The sequence below is a fragment of the Molothrus aeneus genome, chromosome 4 (genome assembly GCF_037042795.1).
Source record: "Molothrus aeneus isolate 106 chromosome 4, BPBGC_Maene_1.0, whole genome shotgun sequence".
Classification (NCBI taxonomy): domain Eukaryota; kingdom Metazoa; phylum Chordata; class Aves; order Passeriformes; family Icteridae; genus Molothrus; species Molothrus aeneus.
This window is the reverse complement of record NC_089649.1, coordinates 42,341,309-42,359,516: the sequence shown is the minus strand read 5'-3', so window position 1 is coordinate 42,359,516 and position 18,208 is coordinate 42,341,309. Positions and strand designations below refer to the sequence as shown.

At 35.5% G+C, this 18,208-nt stretch overlaps 1 protein-coding gene across 1 annotated transcript in view; it reads left to right on the top strand.

Annotated features, from left to right (window-relative positions):
* FAT1 (FAT atypical cadherin 1) overlaps window positions 1–18,208 on the top strand; it is a 103,685-nt gene that overhangs the window by 43,989 nt on the left and 41,488 nt on the right. Inside the window, exons 4-7 of the mRNA XM_066548364.1 lie at window positions 8,739–8,800; window positions 11,539–11,868; window positions 12,376–12,586; window positions 16,793–16,932. Of these exons, the coding sequence (XP_066404461.1) occupies window positions 8,739–8,800; window positions 11,539–11,868; window positions 12,376–12,586; window positions 16,793–16,932 (743 nt within the window). The remainder of the gene's footprint in view (window positions 1–8,738; window positions 8,801–11,538; window positions 11,869–12,375; window positions 12,587–16,792; window positions 16,933–18,208) is intronic.

Below are 18,208 nucleotides of genomic sequence, written 5' to 3'. Positions count from 1 at the left end.
TGTAGGAGATAGCCCATTTAGATAAGAATATTAGTAGGGGAATTCAGCAGAAGCTTTGGGTAATTGCCCATTTCAGAACATAACTGTATCCTGTGCATTTTACACAGTAACCTTTAATGGAGAGTGTGTGTGTGTGTCTGTCTGTTGGTCTGTCTGGTTTGGAGACCGAAGTGAAACGGGAAATGGGTACAGCTGCAAACAACTTCCATGGGTTTCCGATAACACTGGAGAATTACTTAGTGAGGAAATGAAGGGTCAGTGACCACAGAGTAGTATTGGCTTCATTTTAACAAAGGAAATCTTTGTTGTTTAACTACTTGTGGGTTTTAATCCCAATTGACGTAATATTTTGGAACTTGGATAAAACCAGTGTTAGTATATTGCACGCTTATGGGATTTAAAATTAAATAAAGATCAAAATGTTGAATTCTTTCATGTAACTTCTGTAGCTGGTAAGCTATGCCAGGCTCAATTATTGTTCATTTATGTCACACAGCTTGATGTGTATGTAGCAGCCCAAGTGTTTACCTGTGACAGGCAGAGAAAGTCAAGTATTTGATTATACTGTCTCTAGAGCAGATTTTCTTCTTTACTGAAAATGTAACCAGAATTAGCCCAAATGTTTTTAAAAAGAGGTTAATTCTGCAAAAAGCTACTTTGATTTGTCTTTTTAAAAGCACTTGAAGTGCTAGGTCTTTTTTGTAATTGGGAAAACAAGTTAATATCTGAAATTTCTAATAATATTTTCATATCCACTCACTCTACACTATTTAGAGAGTATCTGCAAATGTAGAAATTTTGCTATAATAGAGGCAGCTCTTCTTAAAATTACTCGAAAACATTTATGTAGAGAGCACTTCTTTTAAATGTTAGGTGGTGGTGTTCAGGCTTTATTTATTTATTTTATTTGTTCTCTTACATCTCTTTGGAAAAAGAAAAACTGTTAGTAAATCCAGACTAAAAATAATGTAGTCAGTGACTAATTAGAGTATACAAAACTACATGGTTTACTTTTAGTCAGATACATTTGTGGAATTTTCTACAATTCTATGATCAATAAACACTAATTTTACACTTAATTTGAAATCTAGTTGAAATTGAAGTTGTACCATGTTCGTCATATTGGATGGCTTAGCTGTTTATGTAAATTATTTTTTTTCCTTATGCTGTACATAAATAATCTTTGGAGAGTTGCTTGTCTTTGCTTCATGCTCAGATCACAAATATGATTAATGAGTATTCTGCTCAGCAAATTCCAGGATGCTGTTAAAATAGTTCACGTAAGTGACTCAACTAAAGATGTGCACCTTGCAGTTATAGTTTATACTTTATAGTAGTAGGATTGAGTAGTTAAATTGCCTGGCTACAGATAAACATGGTGCCTCATGGTATGAAATATTAGCCATACTTTCTGATCCTATATACAAAGCTTACAGTCTGTCTTGGTAACAAGCAGCAAGCTCATAAACACTGAGCTGGACTTGATGATCCCTTTGTGTCCCTTCCAACTCAGCATATTCTGTGATATTACTGTACTTCAGTAAATGTGCTGCACAAATACACCCCTATGGACAGGGTGTTACCCCTTGTTTGATGCAGTACTGACTTGGGTAGGACTGAGATCTCAATTATTGCCTGACTTTTCATGGAGTACTATTCAAAGGGCAAGAAGTGTTCATCTGGGACAAATGTGCCAACAATGTTTTTTGTGGATGAAATCTGGAGCATATGCACTAGCATTTGAAACAGGAATAAGGAAATATCTAAGTAAAAAGAAAAGGTGATCTGAAGAGCAAACAGAATGTAGTTCTTAATGTGTTTCAGACTTTTCTGTCTGGAGTTTACTTAGGTGTCTGTACACTGTGGGAGTGTCCTGTTAGCTTTTGCTTTAATGGCTATACATGGGAATTGAAGGGGAAAAGGCACCAAAACTGTCAAAGACTGTACTAGTTGAGTGCCATCATGCTATACTTAACAAAAAGGGAGCAGTGACTTATCAGAGTGTACTGCAGTAAGTTTCCTTTTTAATTTTTTTAAAGCTAGGGTATTGTATCTCATTTGTGTGTAATTACCCTCATCAGGAAGTTTATATATAAAGTAGAAGAAAGATCCTTTAGCCCCAAAAGTGCATTTAGACTATCCAGAAAAGTCTTCTAGCCACAGGCTGTGCACTCTGCTAGGCAGAATGAATCTTTGTTCTACCTAAAGAACTGCATAGCAAAAAAAAGGTAAAATTCAAGAGGCCAGAGAGAGCAAGCAAACAACAGCAGAACGAAAGAAGAGGGTATATGGCTAGGAGAATGGAAAGAGGAACCCAGGCTCTCAATTCTTCTTGAAAAGTGGTACTATTTTTGAGATCTTTGTTGAAAGAACAGTAATGATTGCTTTTAAGTGTTGTACTTGAGCAGAAGAGGCATTTGCAGCCATTTAAGGTGCTTTTAAATTATAATCCTAGTTTCTCTTGGGATTGTATATTTACAATCATATTTCAGCATTAGAAACTTACTGGTGACAATTCTGTTGCTGGTTTCGATGGGAGTTATTAAGGTGTGTAGAACAAGGAAGAGTTTAGGAATGAAAAACAAGTGAAATTGCTAAGGAATTATCTTTAAGACTATGTAAACCAAAGTTCAGTTTCTTTATGATATATTTGCCCCAGTATGATAGCTTGTTAGCACTATGTTGTTTCTTTTTTAACTCAGCAGTCTGCCTTCATGGTGATGTAGGACAGTGGTGATATGTTAGACTTTGTAGCTTATAATAGTCATCATTAGTCATTACATGGCTCATAAGACAGTTTATTTTTTGCCAGCTGCAAAGCTGGGATCTCTTCTTCAATCCTCTGCTATTCATTTTTATTGACCTGCTTTTATTAACCTGTTCATTTGGTTTGGTTATGAAGAGGATTTTTGGCTTATGTAGAAAACAAGGTTTGACTGTAGTCTTCCCAAAAACTTATCTGAACATCTTCAGAAAGAAAGTGTGGGCCTTTTCTGATGGTCATTGATTGTATGGTAAGTTACGTGTAAAACACAGTTAACCTTTAAGCAGTTGAAAGAAGACTGAATAAAAAGTCGTCTTTATGTGTCAAGTGATGAAATAATCACGGATTATTGTTTTATCAGTTATTTTCTTTGTATTTTGGAAAGTGCTGAGATATCAGAAGAAGTTTAAAATGATCTCATAAGAGATCTTTCAGACAGTGAGACTTACACTCACTGTATTATGAGACATGTTTGAGACATGATTTGATCACACCTAGTACTTCTGTGAGGAGGAAACTGCTGATTTCTGTGAACTTCTTAGTCTGTCATACAAAAGAAAGATATATTCCTCTGTCTTGAATTGGATATAATATACTACTACTTAAATGACAAAGATTAGTAGGAAACCCTGCCTTGAAGTGAGACTGTATCTCTATCACTTGAAGAGACAGAATTGGTGTTCAATTTACAGAATATTTGCAGTAATTTGCTCAGTGCTTTTGGGCTGTGTTATGCAGTAGTTAACATGATTACCATTACAGCCATGTGTGAATTTAAAATCCATGCTTCCTTCAAATCTTAAACTGATTTACATATTAAGACCTTGTAAACAGATCTGAAGGCATAACAATATGTTAAAAAGAGAAAACCCTTTAACATTCACTAGTAATTTGTTGGTTTGGAGGTTGAAATGGGGGAATAAATATAATAATTACTTATTATTATTATAAAATAATAATTGACTAAGTTGCAGTAATCATGACTGAGAGTTTAAGCGTTAATTGAATGATGCAATCCAGAGCATCCATTTCTGCTGGTTAGTTATGGTTTGCATTTGACACAGAGGACAAAGCCATGGTGACCAAATATGTCCTCCCTCATATGTAGTTTATGACCTGTATCTGTTGAAGTTAGTGATAAAAAAATTTGTAGCTGCTTCCTTAATTCTTCAATGCCAATGCATTCAAAGATCAGAGAAACTGAATTTATTTTTGTATGCTGCAATGCAAATAGTGTTATACTAATTCAAATCAAGCCTATCAGTTTGAACTCATTGGAGGCAGCATAGTACGCTTGGCATCTGCTTTAGTCTTTTGGTTCATTGTGGGATTTAGCCATGTCTAACAGGCAAACTCCCTCCCATCTCCAGAATCTTCATCCTCTCAATCTGAATGTGCAGTTGGAAAGTCTGCAGGTATTTGTGAAAGCACAAATGCATGGGGATGCATGATGTATACACAACAAAATAGAAACTTTGAGCCTTCCTCCTCCCCTTGCAAAGACCACTTTTTCTGATGCCACTTCTTTCAACACTGAGATCATCCATGCCATAAAGATAACTAATAGGTAATTCTTTACACAATGCCCACGTAATATTCTATGTTTTTTTAAGGATATTGTCATTTTGGCATTGAATGAAAATTGTTGATGTGTTAGTCTTCAGAAACAGAGATAGCGTGATGTAGCTGGGAACCAATGTGAAATAAATCCCTGCCATTATCTGATCTCTGGTGCTAATTTCTACTCCAAATGTAGAGTTTTATTCAGATTTACATAATTGTACACTGCAGTTGCATTTCTATATATTTGTTTTGCTGTTATTTAAAATGGAAATCCAAAGTAAGTTTTATCTGAATGCAGCTGTGATTCTCTTAGTTTTTGGGTAGACATCTAATAGACAGCAGGTATCCCCAGAATGTAAACTCAGATAAGGAATGAAGAGGGAATAGAGTTGTATTTGCTACTTGTGCATTTTGTTTTGTGTGTTACAGATGTTTACAGTTAGTTTCAGTTGATTCTAGTCACTCTCCAGCTAGTGAGGCAGAGCAGCTATGATTTATCTAAAGACTCTCTAAATTATTAAGCTGCTGTTCTGAAAATGTTTCTGATGAGGCAAGTTTTTAAATATTACTAAATACAAAAATGGCACCAATTCACTAGAGATACCATTTCCTCATTATCTTAGAAATGTTTTTTTGAACTTGCATTTCTCAAGAATGCTTGACCTATCTTGCCATAGTGACATTGATTTCAGGTGAAATAATAGTCAGTGATGTAACTTACTGGAGCTTATTGTTCCTGTTGGTTTTGGGAGAGGGGAGCTGATAAAAGGAGGCAGAAGCAAAATGCAGGAATATGACTACAAAACAATGCTCTGAGTCAGTTTTGCTTTGAAATAGAATGGTTTGTCACAAGTGACCCATTTCTCACACATGCTGTTATTTCATTCAGTAATAAACACATTCTCCCCACCTCATAACAAAGATTTCAAAACTGAATGTTTTACAGACTTCTTCAGAGCTTAATTGAAATATTTTACTTGCCACTCCTTTGGGGATGTGGCATGTGCAAAAATGTGATCATGAATTTATTTTTGTAGAGGGAGGGGCACAGCAAGGATATATATACAAAGTGTTACAGAAAATAGAAGGAGTTCCATCTAAAAAAACAGGAACAGAGCAGAGTGGTGACTTTTGTTGCAGGGAGCTAACTTACATTAGGTCCAGTGATTGTCCCCAACCCTCTTAACAGGCAGTTGCAGTGCATAGGAGCACTTGACCTTATTATCACAGCGGTAGTTCAGGAAAGCTCTTCAACAATGGATAAAATCTGTTGGTGCAGCATTAAACATTCTGTAATATAGAAAAACCTGGCAAAAATAGAAAAATGTAGTGATTGCAATAATCAGACCTTTTATAGTCTTAAGCTGAAGCGAGACGCTTCACTGAAGCTAAATTTGCACTTAGGAAAGTGTCTAGCAGTAAAGAGTTAAATAAAAAGAATGTCATGCATGTGTATGTGATTCTAAATCCAGAAGTGTTACATTTCCTTTGTTGGCATTAGTTTCTGCTGAATATACAGGATATATATGGTGAAGACTAAGCCCTTCTGTTATTGGTCTGAAGTGTTTTAACAGAAGTGTGGCATGCTTGGCTGAAAAGACTGGAAGTTTTAACAGATCAAAGCATGTATATTTTGTTCTTGCTGGATATTTTTCTGCTTACCTATTTGCGTTGTATTGACCAGCTTCATTAGCAGGAATTTTATCTGGAGCAAAACTTCCTTTAAGAATCATTAGTGTGTAAAGTAGTGGTACATGGTAGAATTTTGTTTTGAGTGCTTAAAGCAAAAGCTTTTGAACGGTCTTTTGATTGATATTTGGTTTTCTCCAAGTATTAATTGCCATCTTTAGGAGTGGCTCCCATCTTCATGGCTCTTGATGAAAAATAAAATGGATAGGAAGCTATTGAAACGTGCCATTTTTCTGATCTCATGTAATCCTCTACTTGCTGCTGCTGTGAGAGATGGAGTCTTATTATTGTCAGAGGATGTAGGCTAACTATTGAATATTCAGGGAAATGCAAGCATCATGAGGTATTTCTGCTAGGTTGCTTTATTTTTCTTGTGTTTTTTTAGGTTTTCCCCATTTTCAACTCAGCTGTCCAACAGTAGTTCAACAAAGCCTTTAGTGGCTATGCTGCAGTCTACCCTTTTCTCATGTAACTGTGATGAGCCTTGAGATTAATGCTTCATGGGAGGGCTCGTGCTGGCTTTTTACAGAGGTACTCAGTAGAAAGAGGTTTTCGGAGAACTTGTGTTTCCTGAAGTCACCTGCAAGTCTCTTTGCTGGAAGGAAGCAGATGAGGTGGCAGCTGTGCCACTTGTGCCCTTCCAATTAACAGTCCTATTCTGGTTCCCATAGTGCCTGTGAAAAGAAAATGTGTTATCTAGACTTGGGCAGAAAAGTAAAGCTTTTTAGAATATGTGACAATAAATATTTTCAGTTGTCATTGTTCACAGCTCTGTAATATCCATGGGAAAATATTACCTCAAGAAGGTTAATAGACAACTGTCACATCATATTCTCTTTCTTCCCTTACCCCTTCCTAAATTCACAGTAATAATGCAACTTTTTTCCTTGTAGTTTGGTTTGTTTCTTTTAGGGTTTTGTATGTTTTAATTTTCATTCCCCCTTTCTTTGTAACAAAGGACAATTACTTCATAGTACCAAAAGATATCTCCTAACAATAGCAAACATATCTTCTATGTGCTGTAAAAGCATAAAAATGTAAAGCAGGAGAAGATGACATATCATTGTCAAGAATACTAGTTAAATAATACATTTGATATGATGGCGAACAAAATTGCAGGAAAAACAAGGGCAGATTTGACCATAATTGGAACAGCTGTTATTTGCACTGTCTGTTTTTTGCAGGATAGTTGTTTGAACATTTGACAGCTGTAATATCACCTTATATAGGTTTTTTTTTTCATATTATTTAGTGTAGGCTGTCTGTTTTGTTGGTATAAGTAGACTACAGCTGTTTTTGTCAGAAGCACTGAGCAGCTATGCACCTGTGGTATACAATCCTGTTTCTCTTGGCCTTTTCTCTTTTAAACTCTGCTCTTTATCAGCCGAGAGAAAATTGAAGGCTTTTTTATTGTAGCAGACAAGCTTTGAAAATTTTTTAAGTGAATTTTAATTTTCCTTATATAAGATCATATTAATAAAAAACCTTACTCTGTAGTTAGAAAATGGAACATGAAGTATGCCACTTGTATTTTGATCTATTTCATTCTTCATTGGGTAATTGCTTTTCTGTTTTCCAGTTTGACAATTAAGGATCAAGGTGGCAATGCTTTCCTCTCACTATCAAAAGCTGAGATAGTTGCATAAAATGTCTTCTGACATTGCATTTTCCTCTGTGTTGCTGCTTCAGAGAATATGGGATGCTTTGCTCAGTAGTTGCTTAAGATGGGCAAATCCAAACCTTGGAGTTTGCTTCATGAAAGCCCAGGTTGGGTCTAGCAAGATTTACTAGCACAGGCTCAGTCCCATGTGAACACAGCAATGGTATTTGTGGGGCCAACTTGTACCTCTGAAAATGTTAATGTCTTTCTTTGCTTTTGTGCAGTAAAGAAACTGAATTCTCATGCGGTTGTACCCATTGCACAGTTAACTCCCCAAGAGCAAATCATTCTGCTATAACTCAGAGTTGAGCAAGTTTACTTTTTGTGAAACTCAATAGTTAAAATTCTGAACCAGCTGTTAGGGAGAATGAATTCAAATAAGATCCTTCTGTATTAAGTTTCACTGTCTTTTTGTTACTTCTTACTCTTTGATTTCCTTCATTTAAAGAAAAACCATCATGCCTTCCTAACCTTGCATCAGGAGTGTATCAAAGTCTTGTGATAAAATGTAACATCATGCATCAAAAACTTGTGGTTCTTCTCTGCTATTGTCAACTGTTTGACTGCTTGTAATTGTGAAATTAAGTGAACAAATTGCTCTATTTTTTCTATTATTATTGCATCTCTTCAGGTTATCCTTCTTTTGCCTTTATCACTAATATTACAAATAGGTGTTTCTCCACAAGAGGAAGGTAATTAATTCAGATAATGTCCCTCAGCACCCTTTGAAAAAGGCATTTGAAAACAAGATTTCATGTGGGAGAATTGCATTCATTATTTTGTCAGAAACATAACACACACAGATATGTTGGAACACTGAACTGTGTTTGTCTTAAGTTTTAAAACAGCTTAGTTTTCAGATTGCAAAGAATATTTTCACAGCTTTTGAGGATTGGAAACCCCTCACCCCTTCCCTTAATGAAAGCATAAATTCTAGAAAAATGGAAGTGGCCACCTAAGAAGAAATTGATATTGAGGATACCAGTAACTGCTGATTTAACCTAACCTTCATTCAGATGATTTTCTTGAAGGATCTGATTAATTATTCTCTTACATTTGCAGGGCTAATTACAACCACATCCAGAAAACTAGATCGAGAGCAGCAGGGAGAGCACATACTGGAGGTAAATAATTTATTTAGATTGCCAAAAACAGTAAGTTCATTGCTCTTTTACAGAGAATTAAGTTTGCCATGAAGAATTTGAAAAACTGGATTTCAGAAGTAATTTCCTCCTGTGTTCATTATGTTGCAATGCAGATAACCACCTATCTTATAAAAACTGTGTCTTGAGGCTTTTTTGCTAAAAAAGAGTAAAGGTACAGATTGAATGCAATTTTTTTTTCTGTATCTCAAAACAAAGATTTACATTCAAATGGTACAAAGGCATGATTGTTAAAAGGAGTGTGATTCCTCTTTTTATCTCCCTGTGTAATTATTGGAATAGCTATTTCAGCCTAACTTTTGCTGAGTATAGGCTTCTGCAAAAGAAGTGCAGAATGTTTTTGTAATACAGAGAACACAAAAGGATAGTATGTGAGTAGCCTTATTTTTCTGCATAACATGTTTACCAGTCTCATCAGTTGCAAGACATGCATTGTAGAGCCCGAATCCAAGAGCATGAAACTTGTGACATAATGCTTTTATTTAACTGCATTTAATTAATTGCCTGGAGTTTATTTAAGAGCTTTTGTCATTCTCTGTCAAACAACCTGAAAGGAAAACACACAGAGAACTTTGTCATCCAGTTTCACAATGTTATCAAGCAGTGTAGTGGTGTGGTACTTCTCCTGTAATGAAGACTTAATATTCACAGTGATCCTTATGTCCTAAGATTTATCTGGAATGTTTATTGTGCCTCTTGTCCTGGATGACAGATAAAAAACTGCAATGGGAGTTGGCCAATTTAATGTTAAAGACAGAGAAGCACCTCTAGACTTACTCTAAACTTGTGAAATCTGTAGAAAGGTGTTCCAATAGCAGACAAATGACTGCAGAGACATGGAGATTAATGTATCTATTCCCTGATAGCACAAACTATCTCTTTGCATAATTGCAGTATATGTGCAGTCTAGCTGGGCCTTTTGTATCCCTTTGGTGCATTGTGAGCTGGATTAATGCAGCTGTTGGACCAATTTTTTTATCATTATTTTAATTTCTGTATCAGCTTTGTACCTAAGTAGCAGTGGGGCAGAATTTCTTCTGCAGTGTGTTTCTAGAAGTAATAGTAACAAAATTAATTAAATGGCAAATCTGATATAGTACTAGACATAATATTCCTGTATATTTTAAAGTAATTATATAATTCTCTTTTCAAATTTGTCTCCTCAGATCAGGTTGTCTCAGTTTCCCAAAGCACTTCATGTCCATTATGTCTTATTTCTATATTGGTTGTAAAATTGGTAAATCATGATTTATACTTCTCTATATATTATACTGTATTTTTTAAATTAGCTTTATTCAGTAAATAAAATAAGCTGTGGATTGTTTTCTGATCCTGAGGCAACACAGCCCATATGGCTTTGACTGCTTACACCCTATCCCTGGGACAGGGTGACCACATGTTGAAAATTGTGTCTGAATTGTGTGAATTCTCAGGCTGCAGCTAAACAACATGTGTGTGTGCTACTTGTTCTGGGCCAAAACTTATGCCAGAAGTCACACTCACAGTGTAATGTTATGGGCAGTTGTCTGCTTACAGTCATGCTAATTTAAGCTTAACTTTATAACCTTAAGCTAACATGTACAGAACTCAGAAAGTTTATTTTTAGGATTACAATGTCACGTAACGGTACCTAAATCCTCCTGCTTTCATCATTCTGTATAAAATAGCAGTTTAAGCTCATTGCTCTTTAGTTTGGAACATTGTTTGTTGCCTGCTGGTGTAATTTATAATTCTCTGTTCTTTGTTAATTTTGAATCCCAACTGGTTGCTAAAGTTTTAACTAAAAGTCTGTGAAGTATGTGACAGAAGAGCTCTTAACTACAGAGCAATACTGACAGCCTAGCCTAAAGTAGCAGTTTTCCTATGTGTTAGTTTTATGTTTACAATTCTGATAATAGGTTGGAAAGAGACCCAGAAATGCACAGAATGGTGGACAGACCCAAGTGCTAAGTTAATTAATTGAGCATTGAGATGTTGACCAGATGAGTTGGTGGTTTTATTCCTTTTTAGTATTAAATTTGATCTTTGATTGAACTTCTGCTTACATAATAGTAACTAATATGCCCCATAGTTTTATTTCCAGTTTGTGTTTTTTGAGTTCCAACTCACACTTTCTTATGCAGTTATTTTAGGTTAGCTTCCTGTTATTCTCTCATATCTTAGTATACTCTTGGTTGTCTGTAATGCCTTCAAAACTGATGTTGCATTCAAATCAAATAGATGTTTCTCAAATTTGCCTTTGTTGTTTGCTTGGTTCAGGGCAATGCTAATTTTATGTTAATTGACATATTATCCTATTCACCTTGTAATATCCTCATTTGGGATATGCTTTGATTCTCTCATTGGGTGTGGTTGGGTTTTTTTTTGTGAATTGAAAGGTATGTGGTGGTGTTCCATTACAAGTCCTAAAGGGAACAGATATTCAAATATGTGGAAATCACCATCTGTTAGAGATGAGCATGAATATTTGCATTTCATGTTGCATTAAATGTGTCAAAATATTAGGATAATAGCTGAATATACTTTTGAGTACGTTTTGTAAATACTCACTAAATAGTTTTAGGCAAGTGCTTTAACTGAAGTTAGGGGATAACTGTACAGTTGTTTAGGCAGCTGTAGGAAAGCCTCATTTAGGGAGGAGCATTGTTGTTGGAAGGACCAAGTTTGACGTCTAACTTTACCCTTGTTAATAAAAACAGGTAACAGTAACAGACAACGGTACTCCTGCAAAATCAACAATTGCACGGGTGATTGTGAAGGTCTTAGATGAGAATGACAACAAGCCTCAATTCTTGCAAAAATTCTACAAAATTCGGCTTCCGGAGCGTGGTAAGCCTGAGCGAGAGAGAACTGCCAGGAGAGAGCCAATCTATCGAGTTATTGCTGCAGATAAAGATGAAGGCCCCAATGCAGAGATCTCCTACAGCATTGAAGATGGTGATGAACATGGCAAATTCTTTATTGAACCAAAAACTGGAGTGGTTTCATCAAAGAAGTTTTCTGCAGCAAGGGACTACGATATCCTTTCAGTGAGTGAAAATCCTGTATATCATGAATATGTAATGTGTTCTTTTATCTGTTCATTTCTTATTCTGCAGCTGGCAGGTGAGTGACTGCAGTATCTGAAGGAAGAAAGCTTCTACAAATCCAGAAGTATTGTTTTGTGTGTTTGTTTGGTTTTTATTGAGGGATTATTTGAGATTTGTATTGTGTATTAAGAACTGCCGTTCTATCCCAGAACTTGGCAGATAATTTATGTGATGAGGGAACATAAGCAGTCAGTTTGACTCACCTTCAGGAAGAAAGCAAAATAAAAGTGAATTTATGGTAACAGTTTGTGCTGCTATCAGGTGCTGCATACTTTTTCTCCATTTGCTGCCCAGATAATGAAGGGCAAGTGGCACTTTGAGAGACACTTAACCTTTTTGGAAATATCTCACACGAGCAAACATGCTTTGAGCTTATTACTGCTTTCTATTTATGTGACATAATGATTTATGTGATCCTGTAGCCTAAAAGATGTGTCTGTTTTGCAGATTAAAGCTGTAGATAATGGTCGCCCACAAAAATCTTCGACTACGCGGCTTCACATAGAATGGATTCCAAAGCCTGTCCCACCCACAGAGCCTATTTATTTTGAGGAATCATTTTTTTCTTTTACTGTGATGGAAAGTGACCCAGTTGCTCACATGATTGGTGTAATAGCTGTTGAACCTCTTGGAACACCACTTTGGTTTGACATAACGGGTAAGGATGCCTTAAGGGCCTTTATTATTAGAAACAAATGCATGGAGTCTGAGATACTGGAGGGCTCATTGCAGCTTGATTTTAATCACTCTTCAAATAAATAATGCAAGGCTTTGACACTCTTTAAATGCAAATGCAGATTTTATAAGTCAAAATTATTTCATTTTTATCAATGCCACTCTGTATCAAAGATTAAAATTAAGTTGCAAAATATCTGCTGTGTTACAGTTTTAAAATTGATTTCTGAATATTGAGTCACTTCAATGAAAACTAATGAAGTCAATCTCATAGACTGTATGATAGGAAAGGAAGTAAGAGGCTAGTTTTCTGCAAAGCGGGGTAGTACGCTCAAAAAGAAATTTTACTGTTCACATGGATTTCTTCTCCTCTGGGCTGCTTCTCAGTTTGCTGTCCTTTGATTCAGTACTAAAAGGAAAGCTTGCAATGTTCCTAACCCCAGCAATCTTCTTCTTGTACATATTCTTTCTACTAAATCATATCTTAACCTCTACCGTTGAAAGGGGATTTCTAACCAGTAATATGACTACATGTTGATGTCATGGTAACAAAATTAATAGTACTTTTTTCAAGTTCAGACTTAGTCACTAGACTTATGAGCACCAGTAATACACAGAGTGTTCACTGCATAGCTGATAGTAAAACCAAGTTCTGTTGTGTGCTAAGTGTGTATCAATCAAGGAGAATGGCATAGCTTTGTTTCAAGAGAGGTGCCTTGTAATGAACTGCTTCTAGTCTTAAGTGAACTCTTTCTCTCAGTCTGCCAGATTTTTGATAGATTTGTGATTTTTCTACTACATTCACAAGAGAAGGATCTTTTTCATCTTGGTTACTACTGAAAACTTTAGCCATTATTATGATGTTAAGCTGCTGGGAAGAGCATATTTTAACTTAATTTATTTATTATTTTAATTTATTTCTCAAAAATTTAAGTATTTTAAACATCTGTTTTGCTGGTATGTATTTCCTGAGGTGTACTGAGAACAGCAGCAGTTAAAAATAAAGTTTATAAAACTAACACAAGTAGCAGGAATGTACAAATGCCAAATTTCAAAAAATTTTCAAGCACATGCAAACAGATACAATTCTTCCCTAAAATCATGCTTCGTGCATGAACAATCTGTGATGATAGTGATAATCATTGCCAATGCATTAAATACTTACAGAATTACAATATAATTTTTAAATGGTTCTTTTAAATGTATTCTTGAAAAAATAAGTTCCTGTCCAAATAGATTATAATTGATAAAAAGTGTTGGTGTTTAGACAAACCTAGATCTGTACAACTCTCTAGAGGGACTAAAAAGTTGAGGATGCTTTCTCGCATTCTCATAGGAGCAAAGTTCTGCATTCGATATATTTTGGAACTGAGGCTGCTCTTTCATTGTTCTCCCAAACACACTCAGGGATGTGGGAGTAGAAAAGCAGAAAGTATAAAAATAAGTGAGCAGGAAAAATGAGAAGGTATTGTGTACTCCAATTCAAATTAGGGAATCCATAGCAAACAAATATCTGTGGACTGAAATGAGTCCATTAAAGGGAAGGTTAAGAAAGTGACATTGTCAGAGAAAGGTGAGCAGTTCATGGAGATGACAGAGAGTAGATAGAATAGGCCTCAGAGGTTTCTTGGAATCTGAACACAGTACAGCAGTGATTTTTTTTCTGGAGCCTTTTATTAGCAAAATTTGTTAATTAAATTGAGGATGTACTTTCCTATTGTTCTTAGCATGCCTCAATTGTTATGCACTGTGAACAGTGTGTACATCTGAATAGAATTCTAATTGATAGTATTATTTTGATCTGCTCCTTCTAAGTATGCAACACAGTTGGACATTTACATATTTTTATTGTATGCCTAATGCAGAAAATGAATGATCTTTTCCTGCTCTTTTTAGAAAGACTTATACAGAAAACTCCATGGGGAAAGAGCATAACTTGTCCAAGCATTGTTAAATAAACCATTTTATTTTGACGGTTTTCTTAGTAAAAGTGTTTTGGAAAATTTGATATATGATCATACTGTGAAGTTATGGGCTGCTCTTACAGGTGGTCACTTTACCACCCTCTTTTACTGTTTCTAATAGCATGAATGAATTTGATTGACAGCTTTCCTTTGTGTTCTGTGCTTGCTTTCCATGCTTTCTTTCTTTTTGGCTGAGCCAGGAGACAAGCTTGCTAGTGAAGTATTTTACATCTTACAGATGGCTTGTGACCAGAACTGTACAGCAGAAGGTATCTGCTGAGATCACATAATTTATTACCAGATTATGAGATCTGAAATGAAAGCGTACATTTATAAACTATTTATTTTATTAACCCTTCGGAAATCAAAGTGCTCACGGTTGCATTTGTGACAGGTTCGTTTTTGTTTTGTTTTGTCATCATTACATTTATACAGCATCAATTCTGAGCATCCAGTTTTGGCTTTGGCCAAAATTGTTGCTGTTACACTTCCAGTGTACTAGATGCAGAAGTTTGGGTTGAGTTCTGCTTCAGCGGATTACCAGATATCACTGCTACTACAAATATAAGCAAGGCCCTGGTGATTTTCTTGGTAAGGAAGGGAAAAATATTGGTTAGAGAGCTTGTCCTTGTGTCAGGAAAACTGACTGAACCAATTCATGCTCATTCACTTTGCTCTTCCCTTAAAATGTAGAGAACTTCATTGAGACATCTGAGAAAATGGTTTTGCCTGACAGATATAAAAGGAAAAACTAGATTCACCTTCTAAAACTGACATACTACTCAAAGGCCATTAAAAAAATTCATCTGTTAAGAAAAAAGCTGCTGCCTTTCTTGATGTCCAGTTTCTATCCATTTGAGTGATTCAGAAACTGCTGCTGGGCCAGTAAGAGGAGTTGGCTTTCAATTGAACTAGAAAAATTATGTGATGTTGGTCATTACCAAATATCTCAAATCCAGTGAAGCAGAATCCAGCCCATCTTTCTTAAACTGATATGTTTGTCATGCAGTGGAACCTTCTAAAGGTGAAATCCTTTTTACATGTGAATGGGGACTCATTTCAGTATTTACTGTTTTTTTTTCTTGGACTAAGTTCAAATTTGCAACCTTTGGAACTTCACCCTCTCACTTCTAAGCTTGGTTTTTCATAAAACGCATTTAGTGATTTGCAAAGCTTAGCATGTATAATCTTGTTAAAGAAAAAAAAAGCACTCAGATGATATCTGAATGCTATCTGCTAGCCTTGTAAAATATAATTAGAAAAACACATGCCCATAATTAGGAAAAATTGGTTTGCCATATCTAGCACTGGCTTGACCAAAATAAGAATTGATTCTTCCATTTTAGGCAGTTTATTGAGAGGTCTAAAGCAATTGTAGTTAAATGGCAGTATTCATCATCACTAATAGTATTTGGACTTAATGGACATTGCATTCTCAGGGCAGTCTGCTCCATTGGCAAGATGATGATCAATTAAATGTTTAAACAACTGAGTGTAGCTATTGATCTACACAGTTATTTAACTATATTTCAAAGAGTAATTTGAAAGTTTCACAAGGGAAATTAAGATAATTTGCTTCAGAAAAGGAACTTGACCATATTTAAACATTGGACATTTAAACATTTAGCACTATTCTATCTCAGTAAGACTGAGATAGTAAATTCCTTAGATGCTCAACATTAAGATGATAATCCTTTGGAGGTACTGCAGCTTTTTCAGCCTTATCTATAATCACATATGAATATAATAATATGTATTCTGCTCCAAATGACAAAAATTTGACTGTATGTCAAATGGAATTTTAATGTGTTTTGATAAAAAGTATGTTTTTCACTTATTAGCTGATAATCTACCCAAAAGAAACTATTGCATTTGATGCAGTAATTCTCAATTTCCTGCTGTATGGAATCATTAAATTCCGTGGTTTTGTTGTTTTTTTTTTTTTTATAAGTAGAGAATCTTGCTAATAAGAATGTCCCTGCTGACTTTCCATGAGCTGGGCAAGTCAGCTTTGTCCAAAACTACTCAGTCTTAAATATCTATTAGCAGCATATCATGTTACCAGGAAAAAAACCTAAAGTATTTAAACTAAATGTATGTATAAATATATGTATGTATATTTCCACCTTCATTAAGCATTGGAAGACAGAACATGATCATACATAAAAACGATGATACAATAATGCATTTTATTAACTTCTCCCTCTCACAATTTCCTGAACAAGGTGGTAACTATGACAGTCGATTTGATGTGGACAAGGGCACAGGAACTATCATTGTTGCAAGACCTCTTGATGCAGAACAGAAATCAAATTACAACTTGACTGTAGAAGCAACAGATGGAACCAGATCTATCAGCACTCAGGTAATAAACTTTCTGATGAAGCACTTATAAAAAGAGTATGTAGCCGGAGGGTGGGGAAGCTGTTGGGTTTTTTCTCACCATTTTTTTAATCCTACGCAATGAACATGGTTTGTTTAAATTAGGGACTTTGTCTAAAATAGAAATGAATTCTGATATTCACAGACCCATGTTGTTTGGTGGCTTAGGTGTAAAGGTAGTATGTTACTATACTGTAGTCTGAACCAACAGTTTTTAAGTTATAGCATGTTCCTGCAGCTAAATAAATGAAAACAGAAACTGAGCCCCTGCATGCATGACTCTCTTACAAGAAAAGGATTAATACTACTCATCTGAATTACTCCTCTTTACAAGCTTCTCCAAAATCACTACATGAAGTGATTACTGTACTTGAAATTTAAAGACAACCATTTTAAAATTTTGTGGTTCCCCTCCCCTTGGAAGATCTGTGGATGATCAGTTGTACAATATCCAAGAAACTAAGCTGCTTTTTCTGCAGAGTGTACGTATAGAAACAAGGTTTAGATATAACATATGTATATATATCTTCTTATATCTTTATAGCATCTCTTTGTATTCTCCCAAATACTTTATTTTAGTTTTGGTGAAAGTAGAGATTGTTTAGCAATCTCCAAAAATACAACCTCCAACAAACCAATGTTTTAAAATTACCTTTTTACTAAAGCTCTCTCTGATGGTGGCAATTCTTTGCAGTCGGACTAATAAGTTCACTGAAAGCTGCAGAAGCCTTTTGTGACAGTATTGTCTAATTCATAGTAAAGTAGTTTATGATGTATATCCCACCTGTTTTTCCCATCTAGTGTCTTTCCCCAGCCCAGAACCTGAATATATTTGAAAGTACAGCTTAGCTGAGGTTGGTGTGAATAGAGCCATGATTATAGAGGAGTTTCTCTTTTCTTCCAGATAGAAAGGAAAGGCTTTATTTACCGATTAAAGACTGTTGGGCTTGGACAGTGATGTGTCTGTATTACCTACCCCTATCATTGACCGTCCCTTCAGGCACTCAAGGAGCAATAAGTGGGTTGCTGCTGTCTTTTCTGTACATGGAGATCTGTGCTACAAATACAATTTCTTCTTGTTCCACTTCTGTGCAGAGCATATGTTTTTCTGTTATCTTTTCTAATGTCTTCTATGTTGTCTTCTGCTTTTAGCCAGAAGATGTTTTTTGTCAGTGTTAAGGATTTTAAACAGAATCTTTATTGAGCTGACTGCATGTCTGGAGGTTTGATAGGTCAAATAGAGTAAATTTGATAGTAGA